General features: G+C 53.7%; 1 protein-coding gene across 7 annotated transcripts in view; it reads left to right on the top strand.

Moving 5' to 3' along the window:
- The window catches only part of MEGF6 (multiple EGF like domains 6), a 35,455-nt gene that overhangs the window by 14,159 nt on the left and 3,335 nt on the right, over positions 1-17,961 (top strand). For 6 of the 7 annotated variants that reach the window (XM_090122832.1, XM_090122835.1, XM_090122836.1 and 3 more), the window contains 23 exons: positions 3,035-3,157; positions 6,632-6,757; positions 6,839-6,961; positions 7,083-7,205; positions 8,548-8,685; positions 8,855-8,977; positions 9,487-9,609; positions 10,080-10,244; positions 10,407-10,538; positions 10,630-10,758; positions 11,393-11,521; positions 11,608-11,742; positions 11,843-11,977; positions 12,897-13,022; positions 13,583-13,714; positions 14,029-14,157; positions 14,265-14,396; positions 14,652-14,780; positions 14,896-15,024; positions 15,858-15,986; positions 16,761-16,889; positions 16,997-17,119; positions 17,770-17,898. In XM_090122832.1, the coding sequence (XP_089978958.1) occupies positions 3,035-3,157; positions 6,632-6,757; positions 6,839-6,961; positions 7,083-7,205; positions 8,548-8,685; positions 8,855-8,977; positions 9,487-9,609; positions 10,080-10,244; positions 10,407-10,538; positions 10,630-10,758; positions 11,393-11,521; positions 11,608-11,742; positions 11,843-11,977; positions 12,897-13,022; positions 13,583-13,714; positions 14,029-14,157; positions 14,265-14,396; positions 14,652-14,780; positions 14,896-15,024; positions 15,858-15,986; positions 16,761-16,889; positions 16,997-17,119; positions 17,770-17,898 (2,991 nt within the window). The remainder of the gene's footprint in view (positions 1-3,034; positions 3,158-6,631; positions 6,758-6,838; positions 6,962-7,082; positions 7,206-8,547; positions 8,686-8,854; positions 8,978-9,486; positions 9,610-10,079; positions 10,245-10,406; positions 10,539-10,629; positions 10,759-11,392; positions 11,522-11,607; positions 11,743-11,842; positions 11,978-12,896; positions 13,023-13,582; positions 13,715-14,028; positions 14,158-14,264; positions 14,397-14,651; positions 14,781-14,895; positions 15,025-15,857; positions 15,987-16,760; positions 16,890-16,996; positions 17,120-17,769; positions 17,899-17,961) is intronic. The other variant, XM_090122833.1, reaches the window with a different exon arrangement.

Below are 17,961 nucleotides of genomic sequence, written 5' to 3'. Positions count from 1 at the left end.
AGACCACAGAATCACAGAGCTCACACTGCAGTTGGTGCTTCCATCCCTGACTGCATTAACTCGAGTTGTTTCTCCAAGGTGATCAAGCTTTGCCTGGGATACAAATTTCCGATCCCAAAAGCAAAGTGAGCCCAATGAGCTGCTGCAGGGGCATCTCGTGGGCAACCTCCTTGTGCAAACAGGGAATGAAGAGGTGCTTTGTGTAATGGTGGTGCGCGTATAATTGGAGTCTCAAGTGCTTTAAAATCTGTTCTGTGTACACACAGCTCTCTGCTGGATCCCTGCATTCGTGTTGAGTGGCTAATTGCAGTGCTGTGGGTTATGTCCTTGTGCAGAACCTGTAAAGGAGAGATCATTACTCTCTGCTGGGGTCCTATGTGAAATCACTGCACCTGGAGGCCCCTATTCCCTCTGTGATGCTACAAAGCACAGCAGAACCCAGCACAGCTGTGTGCTCTCCTTTAGTTCTGTTGCTTCCAGCAGGTGTGAGTGCCTTGGGCAGTGCCTCGTTGGGCACCAAGGATGGTGCCATGCTGCCTGTGTTCCCTGCCACGTGCTGCTCATACAGCCCACGCGTGGGGTTGTGTTCTATCCAAATGGCGGAGAAATGGGATAAAGTGAAGCTGAGAAGAAGGTTTGGAGCAGATGACTGTAGTGGCAAGTTGGGAGCCAGCTGCTGGCTTGTTGTTACGTGCATCTCTGTTCCACCCTGAGTAATACGCAATTATCGGCACCATCAGGAGACTGAAACATGAGCACGGCTTGTAAGGGAGAGCTGTGCCTGAAGGCAAAAGGAGGTGAGGTGAGGACAAAGGCAGTGCTGGAGGCAAGGTAGCTGCTGGTCCCTCTGCACTGCATCCGACTGTTGTCAGAGCATCTGTTCCTGAAATGCTCTTGAAACTTCTGCTGCTGAGGTTAGTGCGGGTGTTGTGTGGATAAGAGCTAGGAGCACCTCAATTCTTTTTAGGAGCAACTGCTGTGGAAGTCCAGCAGGCTTGGAACAGCCCTGTGGAGCTCAGGTTTGGGGTTTTTTCCCATCCCCCACAGCCTGGCACTGGGCTGTGTCCCATTGCTGAGCACCCCAGGGTGGCTGGGTTGTCTCCTTCCATCCTCACCGCTTGGTGAAACTGCTGAAAGCAGCTCTAATGAACTGGTACTGAAAAGATAAAGTAGCTGAATCCCACACGGGCTCATCTTGGTGGATTTTAATTAACCATTTCCCTGCAGCCCGGCTCAGTAATCAGGCTAATTGCTGCAGGGATTACAGCCTGGTTAGCTGGAGAACAAACCCTTCCAGCGTATCGGCTGCCACTGCCTGCAGCTGGGATTTCTCTCCTCCTCCTCAGAGTCTCACAGGAGATAAACTGCCCCTGAACAAAATGCTCTGTAATTTGCAGAGCTGCTGTTGCTGCTTTCCTTCCCCCCTAACGCAGAGCTGCTGTTCAGGATCAATCTCTGTGCTGCCCCACCAGGGAGCTGCGTGCGGTTGGGCTGTGCAGCATCGCAGCCCCTGCACTCTGCCCTTCCCCTGCTGTCCCACAGCAACTTTGTGGGGTCGGGAGGAGTGAATCCCATTGGGGGACACTGCTGAGAGCATCAGCTGCTGCTGCTCCACTGCACCAGTGTCGGTGTGGAGAGCTCCCATATCCTTACACAGCCAGGGGCTTTCCTAACCCTGTGCCAAGTTCTGCTTCCAGCACTCACTGTGTTTGGTTTTGGCACTGCTTTGGGGCATTTTGGCCGTGCTGCTGCCCTACCAGTGCTGGTTGGCACTGCGCTGTGCTCCTGGCAGGGCTGCTTGCTGCCCGCTTAGTGGAGAAGTCTGCGTGCTTCTCATTTCCCTTCCTTGGCACGCTGATTCCAACCAGATTTTGTCAGTCCTCCAATAGGAAAATCGCCTTGGTGTGTCACAAACCGCATCGCGTGGAGTGGAGCACTGCCATCTCTGTGCTCCCAATGCCTTGTGCCAATGCAGCGTGACCCACGTGGGTGCTCAGTGCCTGTCCCCACTGGACCCAGTGCCATCACTTTTTGGCTTCGGGTTAGAGTTGAAGGGAAGTGGTAAAACATTCCCTGGAATTCAGACCAGAGAACTTTGTTATTCCATGTCTCTTACCCAGACCTCAGGTTTTGTGGTCTTGAGCCAACTCAGAATGGAGGAGGCTGGTCCCCAACAGGGCGAACGCTGACCTGCACAGCTCCAATGCCTGCACCTTGCACACCCTCTGTGCGTGCGGAAATTCTGCTCTTGTGCTCATTCTTTGACTCTTTCCATCACATATTGGATCTCCAGTGAGCTTTATGTTTCTTCCCAGCTCTGGAAATGAATCCTAGTATCTAAAGGCAATGTAAGAGCTGTGAAAATCTGGTTGGGGTTTGGCAGAAGGATTTTCTGGCACAGGGACTGCCTTTTGTTCAAGGGCATGTAGGCTGAACAGTCAGAGCTCCATTGGATCGTGTTGGAGGGGCTGGGAGCTGCATTTGGGATTCTTACCTTTGGACACCAATCCTTGCATGCTGCCTCTGCAGCTTTCCATTCACTTTGCATCTTTCCCCCTCCCTCCAGCCCTTCATATTCAGCAGTGGCTCTCACCATTCAGGTCACAAGCAGACCACCCATTTGTGGTCCAGATGGATGGATCTACCTTCAACGGACAGTGAGGGAATGCAAAACACTACTAAACCCACAGCCTTCAGGGCAGATGGCTCTTGGGAAGTGCTGCAGCAGTGTGCTTGTGGCTACCCTGGTGTTATGGTGGTGTGCCTCCATCTGGGAAAAGGGACTGTTGGAAGTTGAGCAAGAGGAAGGATGCTTTACACTGATTGACAAACAAGATGCATTTTTTTCTGATTGCACGCTTGTCCTTGAAATCTCTTAAATCACTTGGCTGCTTAAACTTGATGGAAATAGCAACGCTGTTCCTGATGCATTCATTCTTTGAATCTGGAGTCACTCAGCAGGGATAAATAATTCTGACTTCAGATACTGTCATGCCCACTCTTCTGACATTCTTTTTTTTTTTTTCTTCTGCAGATGTTGATGAGTGCCAGGTTCACAATGGGGGCTGCCAGCACAGATGTGTGAACACCTTTGGATCCTATTACTGTGAGTGCAAGCCGGGCTTTCGCCTGCATGCGGATGGCAGAACCTGCATTGGTAAGTCAAAGGTTTTTGTGTTCCTTGGGAATGCCTACTTCTTCATAGCCCTCCTCATACCCAGAAGTGTGTGCCGTTGTACATGAAGTGGTTGATGTCAGCTTACACTCTTGCATCACAGCCCCTTTCCCAGATAGCAGTGATAGGATGGGAGGGAACGGCCATAAGTTGTTCCAGGGAAAGCTCAGGTTGAATATAAGGGCACATTTCTTCTCCAAAGGATGGAGAAGCTTTGGAACAGCTGCCTTGGGTGGTGGTGGAGATTCCATCCATGGAGATGTTCTGTGTGTGGATGTAGCACCCGGGGGTGGAGCCTGGTGGACGTGGTGGGGGTGGGTTGGGGTTGGACTTAATGCTGGCACGGCTCCTTTGGACCAGCAGAGCTGCAGTGAACACTGATGGTTTCTGTTCTTGCCACTTCTGTGATAGCAATACGCATCTATGTGTGTATATGCCCTGCTGTCAGCACAGCTCAGTGCTGGCCCATTAGGGCAGTGGTGTCAAGGGATGGAAGTAAACATCTTTTTCCTGTAAAAGCTCAGAAGAGGGCTGTGGATCAGCAGTTGTTTCCCTGCCCAATGCTCAGTACAGTGCTGGGGTGGCTGCAGGGCTGGCTCGTGCCTGGCCCCTTTGTAGTTGGTGCTGCAGACAGTAAAGCAAGGCACAATGCAGCACAATCTTTCAGAAGTTGCCCAGGCACCTCTTATAGTGGGTTGTTAGGGGTCTGCTCAGCAGTTTTGGTTGTCCACAGCTCTGCAGTGCGAGGTCCTGCATTGCCTTTGTTGCTCCGTTAGAGTGAATCTCTGATTTGAGCACAGAAGAGAGGGGAAGAAAACAGAGCCTGAAAGTGAAATAGAGCAAAAAGAGCCATTGGACGTCCTGAAATCACCCCTCTTTATCAGAACCACATGGCAGGAGGCAGTGAGCTGACATCTTTGGTCCTTCTCCGTGGTTCCAGAGTAGGGGGAGGGACTCCAGGGCCAAAGCAAAGAGTTTAATCTGAGCCCGTTGCTTGTGTTGGCCGGCAGAAGGGGGAGATGGTCTGCATTAACACAGCGTGGCTCTGGAAATTGTCTGAGGTTGGAAGAAATCGGGTTGGGATTACATGGCGGAGCCCTCTTCGTACTAAGAGTGTTCAAATCTCAGATTTAGCAGGGATTTTTGTCGTGCCTTAAGGGTGTGTGTGGGCTTGGTCTACGTGATGGGATCCCACTGGGATGGAAAGGTGGTGCAGGTGGGGATGTGGGGATCCCACAGCGGAGCAGCAGAGCTCTGGGTGCATCCATCCTGCTGTGTGTGCACTCCTGTGCCTCCCAATGTCCCGAGTGCAGGTCCTGCAGGGCCAGCCGCTGTGCTCTGCTTGCAGACGACGAAACCTCATCTGCAGAAAATCTGTCTGAGCTCTAATTACCAAAGGCTGCATGATGCACAGGATGACACTGGGTTTGGCAGCGGCGTCGCAGAAAAGCTGAGCTAGGAAAAGCATCTGGGAATGGAAATATTTTTAGAGCGGCTCTGTAAACAAAGAAAGAAAAGGAGCAGTAATTAGAACAAGGGCTGCGGGCTGCGCCGTGCCAAGAGCCGGCTGGGAGACCCCGAGCACATGGAACAGCACCCAAAGTGCTGTTAGTGGGTTTTGTTTGTTGTGCCTCGGCGTTCCTGCTCTGAAATGGGATTTGTTCCTCTTGCAGCAAAACCAAAGCCCTGGCCCATGCACTGCATTCTCTCTGCTCGTCCCCATGTGCCACGTACAGCAGAGTGTGCTGCCAGGGCTGCACTGCTGCTCCCATTGCCCACAGTGCCACGTGGAGCACATGGGCCCCACTGTCTGCAAGCCAGGAGCACGAGGCTCCCATAGGGTCAATGGGCTTTAAGAACACATTGCTGAAGGCAACCTGAAGGAAATGGTGTCTTTGTGTCTAAGTTACCCTGTTGGAGAGCCTGCTGCATCCAACCCTACAGCATCTCCATCAGCATCCTCTGCTTAAGTCGTGTCGTGGAGAAGAATCTGAACTTTGGGTTCTTCCACTCTGAAAGTTTGTCTTCCAAAAGCTTGCAAAGATGGCAGTTATTCAGGCTGCAAATTCATGGGATCACTGCATCCTGGGAGGTTATTTTAGATGTAAGATGCGTTGGCTGGTTATAGATCAGCCAAGCATTTTTCCCATAAGGAGGAATATTTTGGCAAGCTTCAGCATTGTTTTACTTGTTTTATTAAAAAAAAAAAAAAAAAAGCACTTCAAGCACAGCTCTGATTTATGGATGCTTTAAAATGTACATTATTAAACACTTAAATACAGCAGAAATGTTTGACCACCCATCCCTGCCCCATAGCTCTGCAGTCACCTCAGATACTTCTGCTGTCTCCATCCAAATAGATTAAAGGAAACAACGTCAGCGAAGTAACACAGACTGATAATTCTCCCCCCAGCCCTGCGCTGTGTATGACAGCATTTTGACCCCATGAAGTCATATTTATTCCCCAGAATGCCTGCTTGCTTAGTGGAGCTGATCCTTGCATGTGATGGTCACCGTCAGACACAGGCTGCAGCCGTGCAGGAGCCAGCAGTGCCAGCAGTGTTCCTCTGCAGGGACGTGGCTTTGCTGTGGAACCCTCAGCTTCCTTGTAGGATTTCTCAGTCAGGACTTGGGATCCTCCTACAGTGCAAAGAATGGGTCAGAAATGCAGGAACCTCTTTGGTGACAGAAACCAGGTAGCTGTTCCATCTCAGTGTAAGAGACAGAGCAGAGCTGGGGGGCATAGTGCAGTTCCATCTCCAGCTGCACTTCACCCCTTGGGTGCTTATCCCACAGAGCAGTCTGAGCTATTTTAAAGCAATTAATCATAGTAAGCTTCTAAAGAGCGGGGGGGGGGGAGGAAAGATAATCCACATCTTTGGCCCTGGGATGTGTTTTCGGCTGTAACCTAGGCAAACCCTCTGTTTTCTGCCTATTTGAATCCTCTGGGTAGGAGAGTGCTTTGCACGAGGCCCGCAGCCATGCTGCAGGCAGGGAGCCCAGCCCCATCCCTGCAGAGCATCCCTGAGCAAGTGCACCCAGCTGCTGCTTCTGCAGCAGGCTCACAGGATGGGACGTGTCACACCAGGTCAAAGTGGGGACATGCAGGAGGGCACTTGAAATCCCTTCCCCTTGAACGCTCCCAGAAGAACCGATGGTGCCCGTGTGGCCTCGCCCCGTGTAATTGCTGTCTTTTGCATGGCTCGGAGCCAAGAACCTAATTTTCCATGTTATTTTGTGACAATAAAATTGGAGCATGCCTGAGTGCAGCTCTCTGAGCAGCAATTAAGTGGCATTAGCTGTGGCACTGCGTTTGCACCGTCTGAGCAGAGCTATGAGATTTCAGCGCTGCCGTAGCAACGACCTGCAGTTAGCCCACCTTGAAAACCGAAACAGCTTTATGACTTCAAACCCTCAGGCGGTGCTTTCGGATGATGTTTTTTTTGTCCTTTCCAGCACTGAACTCGTGTGCAGTGAACAACGGTGGCTGCGAGCACGACTGCGTGCAGCTGACAGCCAACCAGCACCAGTGCCGCTGCCGCCGGCTGTACCGGCTGCGGGAGGACGGCCGGCGCTGCGCCCGTGAGTGCTGGGCAATGGGGGGAGGGATGGCAGCCCTACACGCAGGGCTCTGTGGGTCATTGCTGCTTCTTTCGACCCCAGCTTGGAGCCCCTGTGCTGAGAGGAATGGGGGCTGCATGCAGCTCTGCCGTGATGTCCGGGGAGCGGCGCGCTGCGAGTGCCACCCTGGATACCGGCTGGGACCCGATGGCAGAGCCTGCCAAGGTGAGCTCCTGCGGGGCCGAGCAGCGCTGGCACTGCTTTGGGAATCGATGGGGTGATGCTGAGGGATGCGCCGTCAACATTGTTTCAAGGCTGCTGCTCTTCTGGTTTTTCCCATTTGTAGATGTGGATGAGTGCTTGGTTGGCCTGGCCATGTGTGCACACCGCTGTCTGAACACCCACGGCTCCTTCACGTGTGTCTGCAACCCGGGCTATGAGCTGGGAGCAGACAGCAGGCAGTGCTACCGTAAGTGCTGCGGTGGGATGGGGGGTTTGTGGGTCAGAATGGGGGAAAGAGGAGTGTGGGGGGGTCCTGCTGATGGAGAGCACTTGGTACCACCTGCTGAGAGCGGGCCGAGTCGCAGAGCTTCATGGGCCATGGTCAGAGCTGTTGGTTTCTCCCACCAGCAGAACTCATCTTCATCTTTAAAGTTACCGTTGTACAGGTTTAGATGGTTTTCTTGGAGCTGTTTGGCTCCAAATGGGCCAAGTCCCACTCCTGGGGACTGCACTGGATGAGTTTGGTCAGCTGTAGATGTGTAACTGAAGGAGGAATTGAGCTAATGATGTGATCGCATCTGCTCCCATCAGGGAGAGAAATAAACACAATTCAATGCAGGAGTGAGCCAGATTGCCATATGTTCAGCCAAAGCACATCAGCAGAGACAGCCTGAAGCAAAGCAGTTCAGAGCAATGCAAAGAGCTGTGTGCTATTCAGGAGCAAAGCACTGCTGGCACCTCTGTTCCTAAGGGCACGGCTGATCCCACACTGCGTGTTCTGCTGAACAAAATCCCGCAGCTCGGTTTCAGTAGCATCCACTTTTGCGTGTGGATGCATGATTGGTGCTCTTGGATGAGCACACGCTTCTAGCAAGTTTGTGCCCTGGCTGACTGCATGTTAGCAGGGAAGGAGAAAATATTCGTGTATTGAGATCTGGAAGTTAGCTTTCCGCTGTGGCGCAGCTTTTGTTTTCTACATGCACAGACCCACTGGGGAGCACCGAGCTCCTCTTCTTTCATCTTTCTTAGGCCTGAATGCACCAAAACCTCAAGAATGTTCCTGTAGGCGGCAGCTACTTTTCTGAGGTTCGAGAGTGACTCAGAGCCCCGTGGTACTTTCAGCCTAAAGAAGCTTCATTAGCTAGGCTGGAGTTTACAAGAACTTTGCCAAGCTATGAAGACACATGGCTGCTATTGATGCTTGCCTCTTCAATTCAGACATGTCAGTCACTGCCTTTCCTAGCTGCAGGCATCTGGATGTTTGCAGCACTCAGCTGCTCCCATTCCCAGCTGGCATCCAAACAGCTCTGTGCTGGGATGGCTGAGCCAACTCTGGTTGGCAGCACATCCTGCAGCTCGTCAGGAATGGGAGCAGCTCTGTCTGCAGTCTGGTTCATCTCAGCTTGACCATGAGCCTGTCCCCGAGGGGCTCCGCAGGGTTATTTTTGTACAGTCCTTTCCAGCCCAGCATCTATTCCCATCCCTTCCTTGCAGCACAGCACCGCTCTGCTCAGCAGGGCCGTGTACCAAAAGCACACATAAGGAGTTGGTGCCCGTGGCACTGGATGCTGATGGAATTTCTTTTGCAGGGATAGAAATGGAGATTGTGAACAGCTGTGAGAGTGACAATGGTGGCTGCTCCCATTTGTGCCACCACAGCAGCGCTGGCCCCGTCTGCACCTGTAACTCGGGCTATCAGCTGCAGGATGACCACAGGACCTGCACTGGTAAGGCGAGGCTTGGTCCTTGTTTTCACAAATCTATCCCAAGCCATAAGGAACCCTCACATGTCAGCTGCTGTGTGCATATAGACCATGAGGCTATAATGGAGCAGTGTTAACAACTGCTGTTACTGCCTTCTACTGAGAACACCCAGCACCCTCTGCTTTTATTTAGACATCAACGAATGTGAGGACGGCTCTCACTGCTGCCAGCAGGACTGCTACAACTACGCTGGGGGCTACGAGTGTGCCTGCCATGCTGGGTACCGGCTGCGTGCTGATGGCTGTGCCTGTGATGGTGAGCAGGGTGCATGCAATGTGCTGCGCGTTTTGTCCTTGCTCCTGTAGCACCCATCCGTTGGGCAAGCATGGCTGTGGGGCTTTGAGTTCAGTGACTTCAAGTCGGGCTGTCTCAGAGTTGCTCCAGGTCTGAATGCAGCCACAAGTTGCACGCATCATTTTTTCAGTATTGGAGTGAGCATTGCCCGTAATTTCCATCTTGGTGGAGTTGGTGGTAAATACAAGCGTCTGTATGAAGCACAGCTAACGTGGAGACAAATGCAAGCTATTAATGAATAGAAGTTGTTGTTCTGCTTGGTTGTGAGCAGCTAGGCATCTCTTCCAGTCACTCCCAGTTATAGAGCCATGCAATCACTGGAGTTAGAAGGGACCCTTGAAGACCATCTGATCCCACTCCCCTGCAATGAGCAGAAGCTCTCCATCACTTGGGCAGTCTCCTTCAGCTTTTAGAGCTTTGTGTACCCAGTGAGGTGCTGCCACCTGCTCGCCGTCCCCTTTGTGTTCTAGATGTGGATGAGTGCTCCTCCAACAACGGTGGCTGTGAGCACGTGTGCCAGAACCAGGCGGGGTCCTTCCAGTGCAGCTGTCCTGTTGGGTACAAGCTGGATGGAGACAGGAAGGGCTGCATCCGTAAGTGCTGCGTGCTGAGCACCCTGTGCCTGTCCCCCATGGACCATGGAAACAATCTTACACCATCAGAGTGCCTGCCCTGCCCATCCCTGAGGCTTTATAGGCTGTGCAGCCCCTGCTGCAAGTGCCATGCTTAGCCTGGTTTGTAGCCCTGTGAACGAAGGGAACCAGGATCTGTAGCTGATGTATGCTTGTTCCAAAAGGACACCAAGCTGAAATGCATCCCTTAGTTTTGTTGGGTGGGCAGTCTGCCCCCAAACAAGCCAATGAGTTGGAAAAAGCCAATTGGGAAGGAGTGGATCACTGCTGTAGAGATATCAATGGAGTGATGAATGCCGAAGCAGTTGTACCAACCCTGAAGTTCTGGTTTCCCTTTGTTATGGCAGAAGTTCTGTACCGTTCCCCACCCCCAGATGAGCTCTTTCCCATTTTCTCCCTCTGACTTTGTGGTCTCTGTGCTGTTCCCCCAGCTGTAGAGAACTCAGTGGAAGCCCTGGATGCCCGGCGCCCCATCGTGCGCCCCATCCCCCACGTGGCCATCCTGCAGGATGAGCTCACCCAGCTCTTCAGCGATGACTACGAAGAGGAGGAAGAGATGGAAGCAAGAGGGGAGCACACGCTTTCAGAAACATTCGGTGGGCATTTTGTGGCTGTGGTCCTCTTGCTTGGAAGCCTCCAGTTTGAATCGTGGGTGCTGGGTTTGTGCCTGGTGGATGCATGAGCAGCCACAGGCTGTAATGTTGGGGTTGCTGGAGGCAGTCTTGGGGAGGGCATCTCACCATGTTGTCTTATTGCAGTCTGTCTGGAGAACACCTTTGGCCACGACTGCAGCCTGACATGTGAGGACTGCCAGAATGGGGGCACATGCAACGTGGAGGGGACGGGCTGTGAGTGCCCGGCTGGCTGGAGCGGGCTGCTGTGCAACCAGAGTGAGTGATGCTGCGCATAGACCCTAGTGCACCTTCAGAGGTCAGACCCACAGTTGTGCGTGCTGTTAAAGCTGTGCTCTCTGTCCCACAGCCTGCCCGCCTGGAACCTTCGGCAAGAACTGCAGCCAGCTCTGCCTGTGCCAGAATGGGGGTACCTGTGAGCCCACCACCGGCACCTGCCGCTGCCCGCCTGGCGTGGCTGGAATCCACTGTGAGGATGGTGAGAGCCCTTGGGCAGAAACAGCTGTGTTCCATTGGTATTCTTCCCTTGCCAAAGCAATGAGCATCTTGGTCATTTGCTTCTTTGGAGCCTTCTGTGTTTGCTGGGGTTGGTCATCCCCATGTTTGAGGGTATTCCTTGCTCCCAAAGAATTAAAATCTGGGGGGCATGGAATCAATGAAACAATGAGGGGTTTGGCCACAGATGGAGGGTTCGGATCACATGGAAGCTGTTACTGAAGGAGGAGAATATGAAGTAAGGCAGGAGATAGCTGGAGCTTTTCTTTCTGTAGGAAGGAGGTGGTTGAAGGGTACAGAGAGAGAACAGGAAGGTGAGATTAAAGCAAGCAGTGCTGTGCTGTGCCGGGCCACCTGGGGAGGGCTGTGCTGCAGCTTTGTGCTGACACAGTGCACCGTCCATATGTTTCTCATGTGGAGAACTCAGTTTTGAGCTGATGCAGGGAATCCCATTGCTCTTATTAGAGACCCCAGCATATTCCTGGTCAGACAGCAGTCCCTCCCTCACTACCCTGTGCCTAGGTTTGTCTGTGATGCTGTACTCCGATTTTGGTACGTGTCTTTCCTGCAAGACATGAAATTACAGACCCAAACCGCCTCTCCATCCCTATCACCAGGGTGCCCAAAAGGATTTTTTGGAAAGCAATGCAGGAAAAAATGCAACTGTGCCAACCGAGGTCGGTGCCATCGCATCTACGGAGCGTGTCTGTGTGATCCTGGCCTGTACGGGCGGTACTGCCACTTGGGTACGGCTCTGTTATGGGGAGCATGCTGCCCTCGGGCTGGGTGCTGTAACAGAATGGTCACTGCTGCCTTGTTCTTGTCCCTGCAGCGTGCCCCAAGTGGACGTTTGGCCCCGGCTGCTCCGAGGAATGCCTCTGTGTGCAGCCCAACACGCAGCACTGCGACAAGCGGGACGGCTCCTGCCGCTGCAAGCCTGGCTACCGTGGTGTGCACTGCGAGAGCAGTGAGTGTCCTGATGGATGCTGCAAGGCTCCATCCTCCTGAGACCTCTGCGCCTCTTGCTTGCCTAGATTAGGAACTAAACATGCTATCTTTGTCCCCAGAGTGTGAGCCCGGCCGCTATGGGGAGGGCTGCAGGAAGAAGTGCAGCTGCTCTCCAGACACGCAGTGTGACCACATCACCGGGCAGTGCTGGAAGGAGTGTCCCCAGGGCTACCATGGGGAGAACTGCGACCAAGGTGAGGTGGTGGGGTTGGAAGTGGCTTCCAATGACCCAAATCTGGGATCTTTTAGAGCTGGGAGCTTAGAGAGGGAGGCAGGATTCTCGTGCATGGAGATCCTTATTCAGAAAAGGAAGACAAGCTCTCACTGCGCCCTGCCCCATGGGCATCCCTGCTGTTGTAGATGAAGGTGACAGATATCGATCTGTCTTTTCCTCTCTTTGATATCCTTTTACTTCCAGACCATCAGTCCCCAGAAGAATGGCATTGTGTTTCCCCTTCTGTTCTTTTTCCCCTGCTGAAGTTCTGTTTGATCTGCACATGGCAGATTCTGTACCTGGTGCACATTAGGACTTGCACTTCTGCCTTTGTATGAAGTTCCCGGAGCAGTTTCTCTCTCTGAGCTCCATGCTCACCCTCCCTGCTTTCCTCCTGTTGTCAAATGAGGCAGCTTAACTTCTGCTCTAAGAACCCCAAGGCTGTGAGTGGAAGTGCAGTAGGTTCTTGCATCCCATATTGCATTCATTCATTCCAGAGGGCTGCAGCAGCTCCCGGGTGCTCAGTTGAGGATAGTTAATAAAAGGAATAAGAAAGGAGCTCAAGCCTGTAGGGGGGAGTCACAGGAAATAACACAAATATTTGTACAGAAATAGGAGGCTTTTGGCTGTTGTTGGGACCTGGAAATGATTAAAGGGTGAAGACAAACATCTGCCATCAATTAGCACAGAGCAGGAATAACAAAAACTCCACTGTGTCACTTGAAATTTACGAGCTAGGGCGCCTTTTCCTGCGCTAATTGTGAGTGCTGGTGCACGTGTGTCTTGAAGGAACAAAAAGAAGACCACGTGTGTGTCTTGGGGGCTCAGAGGGGTCTGTAGGAGCTCTTGGCCTGTGTGCAGCTCTGTAACCTGCAGCTCTCACTGCTGTTTGCTTGCAGAGTGCCCCGCAGGGCGGTTCGGGGCCAGCTGCCTGCTGCTCTGCCCCTGCGGCGGGGCTCCCTGCGATGCGGTCAGCGGACGGTGTGTGTGTGCACCGGGATGGACAGGGCACGACTGCGCCCAAGGTGAGCACTTCTCGTGCTGTGTGACAGCAGCTGGAAGCCACTGATGGTGTTTGGATGGCCTGCTCCTAACAGTTCCAAATACAGTGAGCTGGCCCTGTCCCCAACCCTGCAGCATCTCAGCTGCCCTGCTCAGCTGTCAGCAGTCTGCGTCCCTCCTGCAGCTCCTGCGGGGTGACAGTGGCTGCCAGGTTAGGACGCCTTGCCAGGAGCTCTGCTCCCCAGCAGCAGATGTGAATCTCAAGTTGACACGAGGGCCCTGGCAGGCTAGCACTTACTGAGGGATGTTTGTAAAACAAACACGGTGATGTTGTCTTTACTGCTAGCCGTGTATTCCCAAACAAAAGCATACAAACTAGACAGGGGATCCACTAACAAGAAATTAGACTTCCCACCTTGCCTTTTTGATTGCCAGCTCTCTGCATGGGGGTCATGCAGCCCTTTGTCCCTGTCTAAGGGCAGTGAGGAATCAGCCCATCTCCAGTCCCAAGCTGAGCCCTCACCCTACTCTGTGCTGCTTACCAGAGGCATTGAGCTGCCCTTGTTCTCTCTGATTGCTGCAGCCTGCCCAGAGGGTCGCTGGGGCCTCGGCTGCCAGGAGCTGTGTCCTGAGTGTGCCAACAATGGTAGCTGTGACCCTGCCACGGGAGCATGCGTGTGCCCACCGGGCTTCACTGGCAGCCGCTGCCAGGATGGTGAGCATTGGGTCATGGTGGTGAGCATTGGGTTGTGATGAGCATTGAGTTACGGTGAGCATTGGGTCGTGGTGGATTCTGGGTCCATGATTGTGAGTGTTGGGTCACGATAAGTGTTGGGTCTATGATGGTGAGCACTGGGATGTGGATAATGCTGGGTCCGTGATGGTGAGCATTGAGTCATGGTGAGTTTCAGGATTAAGGTGAGCGCTGGGGTCATGGTGAATGTTGGGTCTGTGAGTGCTGTGCTTGTGGCTGTGAGTGCTGTGCCCTGGGCTCGCTGAGGAGTTGCAGCTCATGTCCCTGCATTGCAGTGTGCCCACCTGGCTGGTTCGGTCAGGACTGCCAGCAGAGCTGCAGCTGTGCGAATGAGGGACATTGCCATCCTGTGACGGGGACGTGCAGCTGCGCACCCGGCTGGACAGGCCATGACTGCCGGAGAGGTACAGTGCCTGTCCTCATCATGCATCGTTCATAGGAGACCCTGAGCTGTGCAGTGTGAGGCTGGGGCTGGCTTCTTTGCCATCCCCATGCCATGCCTGTGTTGCAGGCTGTGCCGCAGGGCGCTGGGGCCCAGGCTGTGCCAATGTCTGCGAGTGCAGCAGCAGCACCGGGAGCTGCGATGCGGTGACGGGGCAGTGCGCCTGCGATCCAGGCTACACGGGCAGCCACTGCGAGGAGCGTGAGTGTGTGCTGCAATGTGTTTGGGCTCAGGTTTGTTTCCCAGAGCCCTGTGGGAAGGGTCGGTGCCATGGCAGTGGTAATTGAGTCCCCATGATGCTGTCCTGGTGGGTTTGTGGGTACATCTGTGAGCAGCGGACCCTCGTTTTAAACATGAGGCAGTCATATCCTTCCAGATCCCTTTTGTCCTAACCTGAGCTCCCACTGTAGCATAATCCCAAGGATGGTTCCTCAGTGCTCTTTGCTCACTCTCTAGGGTGCCCAGCAGGATGGTTTGGGTTGGGCTGCCGGCACCGCTGCCAGTGTGAGCATGAGGCCATGTGTGACCACATCAGCGGGGCGTGTGTGTGTGCTGCGGGCTGGCGGGGGACCTTCTGTGAGCACTGTGAGTACCCCAGGGCATGGAGTGATCCTTGGGTGTCTGCTCACCCACTGCGCACCTCTAAGAGCCATCCATTCTTCTTACAGACCCTCTGGGCTGTTTGCTTTGTTCCTTACAGCCTGCCCAGATGGATTTTATGGCATTGAGTGTCAGCATGCCTGCAACTGCCAGAATGGAGCCCCCTGCGACCCCATCACCGGGCAGTGCCACTGCCACCCGGGCTGGACTGGCCCCCTCTGTGCCCATGGTGAGTGTCCCCAGGGCAGGATCTGGCCCCATGCAACGCACACAGCTTTGCTATTGCTCCAACATTGGGTATGCAGAGCAATTCCCTTAGTTTGTGCTGGGATCCCTCTGGCATGGTTCAGTTCATGTCCTTTTTTTTTTTGCTGGTGTTTTTGCTGCTGAGAACAGCACAGCCCCCATCCCACATCTCACAGCACTGAAACACTGATGGAACTGTTGTCATCCCAACATCTGTTTCCATGCACCACGCAGTGCCAGGTTTTGGCCAGGCTCTGAGTTCTTCGTGCCAAGAGGGGCAGTGTTGTGTGCTGCGTCTATTTGGGTGCCAAGGAGGAAATACCAAATCTCTCCATAGGGGCTCTATTCTTACACGGCTCTTAGCCAAGCTTTGCAGACTGAAATGGTTCAAAGGTGCTTTGAACCTGGACTGCCCAGCAGTGATCTGGAGCAGACGCAGCCTCACAGAACCCTCTTGGCAAAGGTCCCCTGTTCAGGGGCTGCTCCTGAAGGCTGTGCCTGAGCATGTTGCTGCTGGATCTGACAAGGGCTGGGGATCCTGGCAGAACAGCTCCCTCACAGATAACGTGATGTCATGCTAAGGATAACAGTGCCCATGTGTTGGAGTAGCAGCCACACGTAGCATGCTGCTGTGGGTTCTCCATATAGCACCATAAAACCAATGCATGCATGGCCAAAAGCAGCAACAACCCATGGGGTCAGGATGGTCATTATGGTCAGGCTGTTTGCTGGTCCCAGCTGCAGGCAGAAGGCACTGCTGGTGGGACTGGATGATGCCACGCGTGTCTGTTGCTGACAGTTGTGTCTCTCCTGCAGCGTGCCCGCAGGGCAGCTTTGGTGAGGCCTGCAGCCAGGTGTGCAGCTGCTCCAACAACGCCACGTGTGACCACATCACTGGCCGCTGTCTGTGCGCTGCTGGCTGGATGGGACCCAAGTGCCAGCAAGGTAATGTGCCCTGTGGCTGCCCAACCTAGCTGGGGGTGCTAGAAATGCCATTGCTTGGGCTGGGCTGCGCTTTTCAGTGGGGGTAGTAGATGCAAAAACCTGAGGCAGATGATAGCAAGGCAAAGATTGCAAGCGAGACTATCAGCACTTCCCATTCATTCCCACAGACAGATGCCAGGAGATTGCAGAAGTTGCCCTGGCTCGCAGTTCTGTAGCAGCACAGGGTGAGGGCTTGGCTGCTTGCTGCAGTGCCTTCGGGCACAGCTCAGTGCAATTGAGCACGAGAGCATTATTCATGTGCTTAAATGGCTCTTTGTGCCGATGCTCGCCATGGCTGCTGCCTTCACCCAGCGTTTTTTGGGCTATGTGCCACCACCAGGGCTGAGGCATTTCTGAGAGATCAGGCAGCCCAGTGGGGTGTATAAATTCAGTCCTTCTTAGCAGCGGTGGGACGGCGGAGGCTCAGAAGGCACCAAATGTTTTTCCATTCCTTTCATGTATGCCCTATATGTGGCCATTTGTTCCAGCAGTGTCCAATCTGCTTTAATTACAGCCATCACCTTCAGCCACAGGCTTCCTCCTGCACTTCATTACTCAGCTTGGCACTGGGCTGGGGGAAAAAGGGTGCTTTTAGGGTTTGGTTTCAGGTTTAGAAAATTTAGGATCCTCATTCCATGCCCTCCCATCCCTGGGCATGCTGCTGGGGGCTCAGCTTTGCCTTTGGCTCATGCCTGGAGTGGATTTCTGATTGATTGCCTTTTGGTTTCCCCCCAGCATGCCCAGAGGGTTTCTATGGGATGGGCTGCTACCAGCGCTGCCTGTGCCAGAATGGGGGGATGTGTGACCCTGCCACGGGGCACTGCACCTGCCCAATGGGATGGACCGGGCTGGCCTGCGAGCTGGGTAAGGACATTGCCAACAGCATCAGGACATGGGCTCTGCCAGCAGCCGGTCCCATTTTGGGGTGGTTTGCCTTTGGGGTGACAGCTCTGCCATTTGCTCTCTCCTAGCGTGCGCTGACGGGCATGGGGATGGATGTGGGCAGCTCTGTGCCTGCCTGAACGGGGGGGTCTGTGACCTGCAGGGACAGTGCCAGTGCCCACCTGGGTGGAGTGGGAGCACCTGTGAGAGCCGTGAGTAGGGCTGGTGGGATGTGGGGTGTGGGAGCAGGGCCTGCTCAGTGCAGAGCTGAACATTTGGATTGCAGCAGCTGGAAGGCTTGGGGTGCCACGGTCAGGGTGGGTGCTGTGGTTTTGGGGGTGGGTGCTGTGGTTTTAAGGTAAAGATAAAATTTCACGAGGGCTGGAAAGAGTTTGGGTTTGGGCTCCTGCTCTGAACCAAAGCTTCTCCCCATCCCCACACACCCTCACCACTCTGCATAGACCAGCTTTGAGAGTTGCTCGGGTCATGCTGCTCTGTGCATTCATTCATGGAGCAGGCATGAAAGCTGAACTCCCAGATTTTTGCAGCTGTAGTGCTGACTTCTGGCTCATGCTGGTACTGCAGATATTGGTTTGCAGCTGCTTTAGGTACTTCTGTGACAACAGCAGCAAAGTGAAGAAATTGCAGCCATGTGTTCTGCCAGCACCCAGCTCTTGTTAAACAATGCTTAGCCCAAAAACCCTTCTAAAAACCTTTGGTGCAGTTAAGATGACTCTTTCACACCAACTTGTGCGTGCGTCTGTTTGCAGAAGGGCTTAGTCACTCAGCTATCACACCTGCAGTGAAAGGAGCCCCTTTTTTATTGCCTAACTTGTCATTTCTCCCCTGCTTGCACCCCAAGCCTGTCCGGAGGGGCACTTTGGTGCAGGCTGCCAGGAGCGCTGTGACTGCAGGGACAAAGGGCTGTGCCACCCCATCACCGGTGCCTGCCAGTGCCCCCCTGGATGGAGGGGCCAGCGCTGCGAGAAAGGTGAGACTGCATTGGGTTGGAGTCCTGGCTGCTGCAGGTTGGGGAGAGCCTGCCACGTCTTTC

Source organism: Phasianus colchicus, chromosome 22, assembly GCF_987193195.1.
Source record: "Phasianus colchicus chromosome 22, bPhaCol1.hap1.1, whole genome shotgun sequence".
NCBI lineage: Eukaryota > Metazoa > Chordata > Aves > Galliformes > Phasianidae > Phasianus > Phasianus colchicus.
The sequence above is the reverse complement of the archived record's forward strand: the minus strand, read 5'-3'. Positions and strand labels throughout refer to the sequence as shown.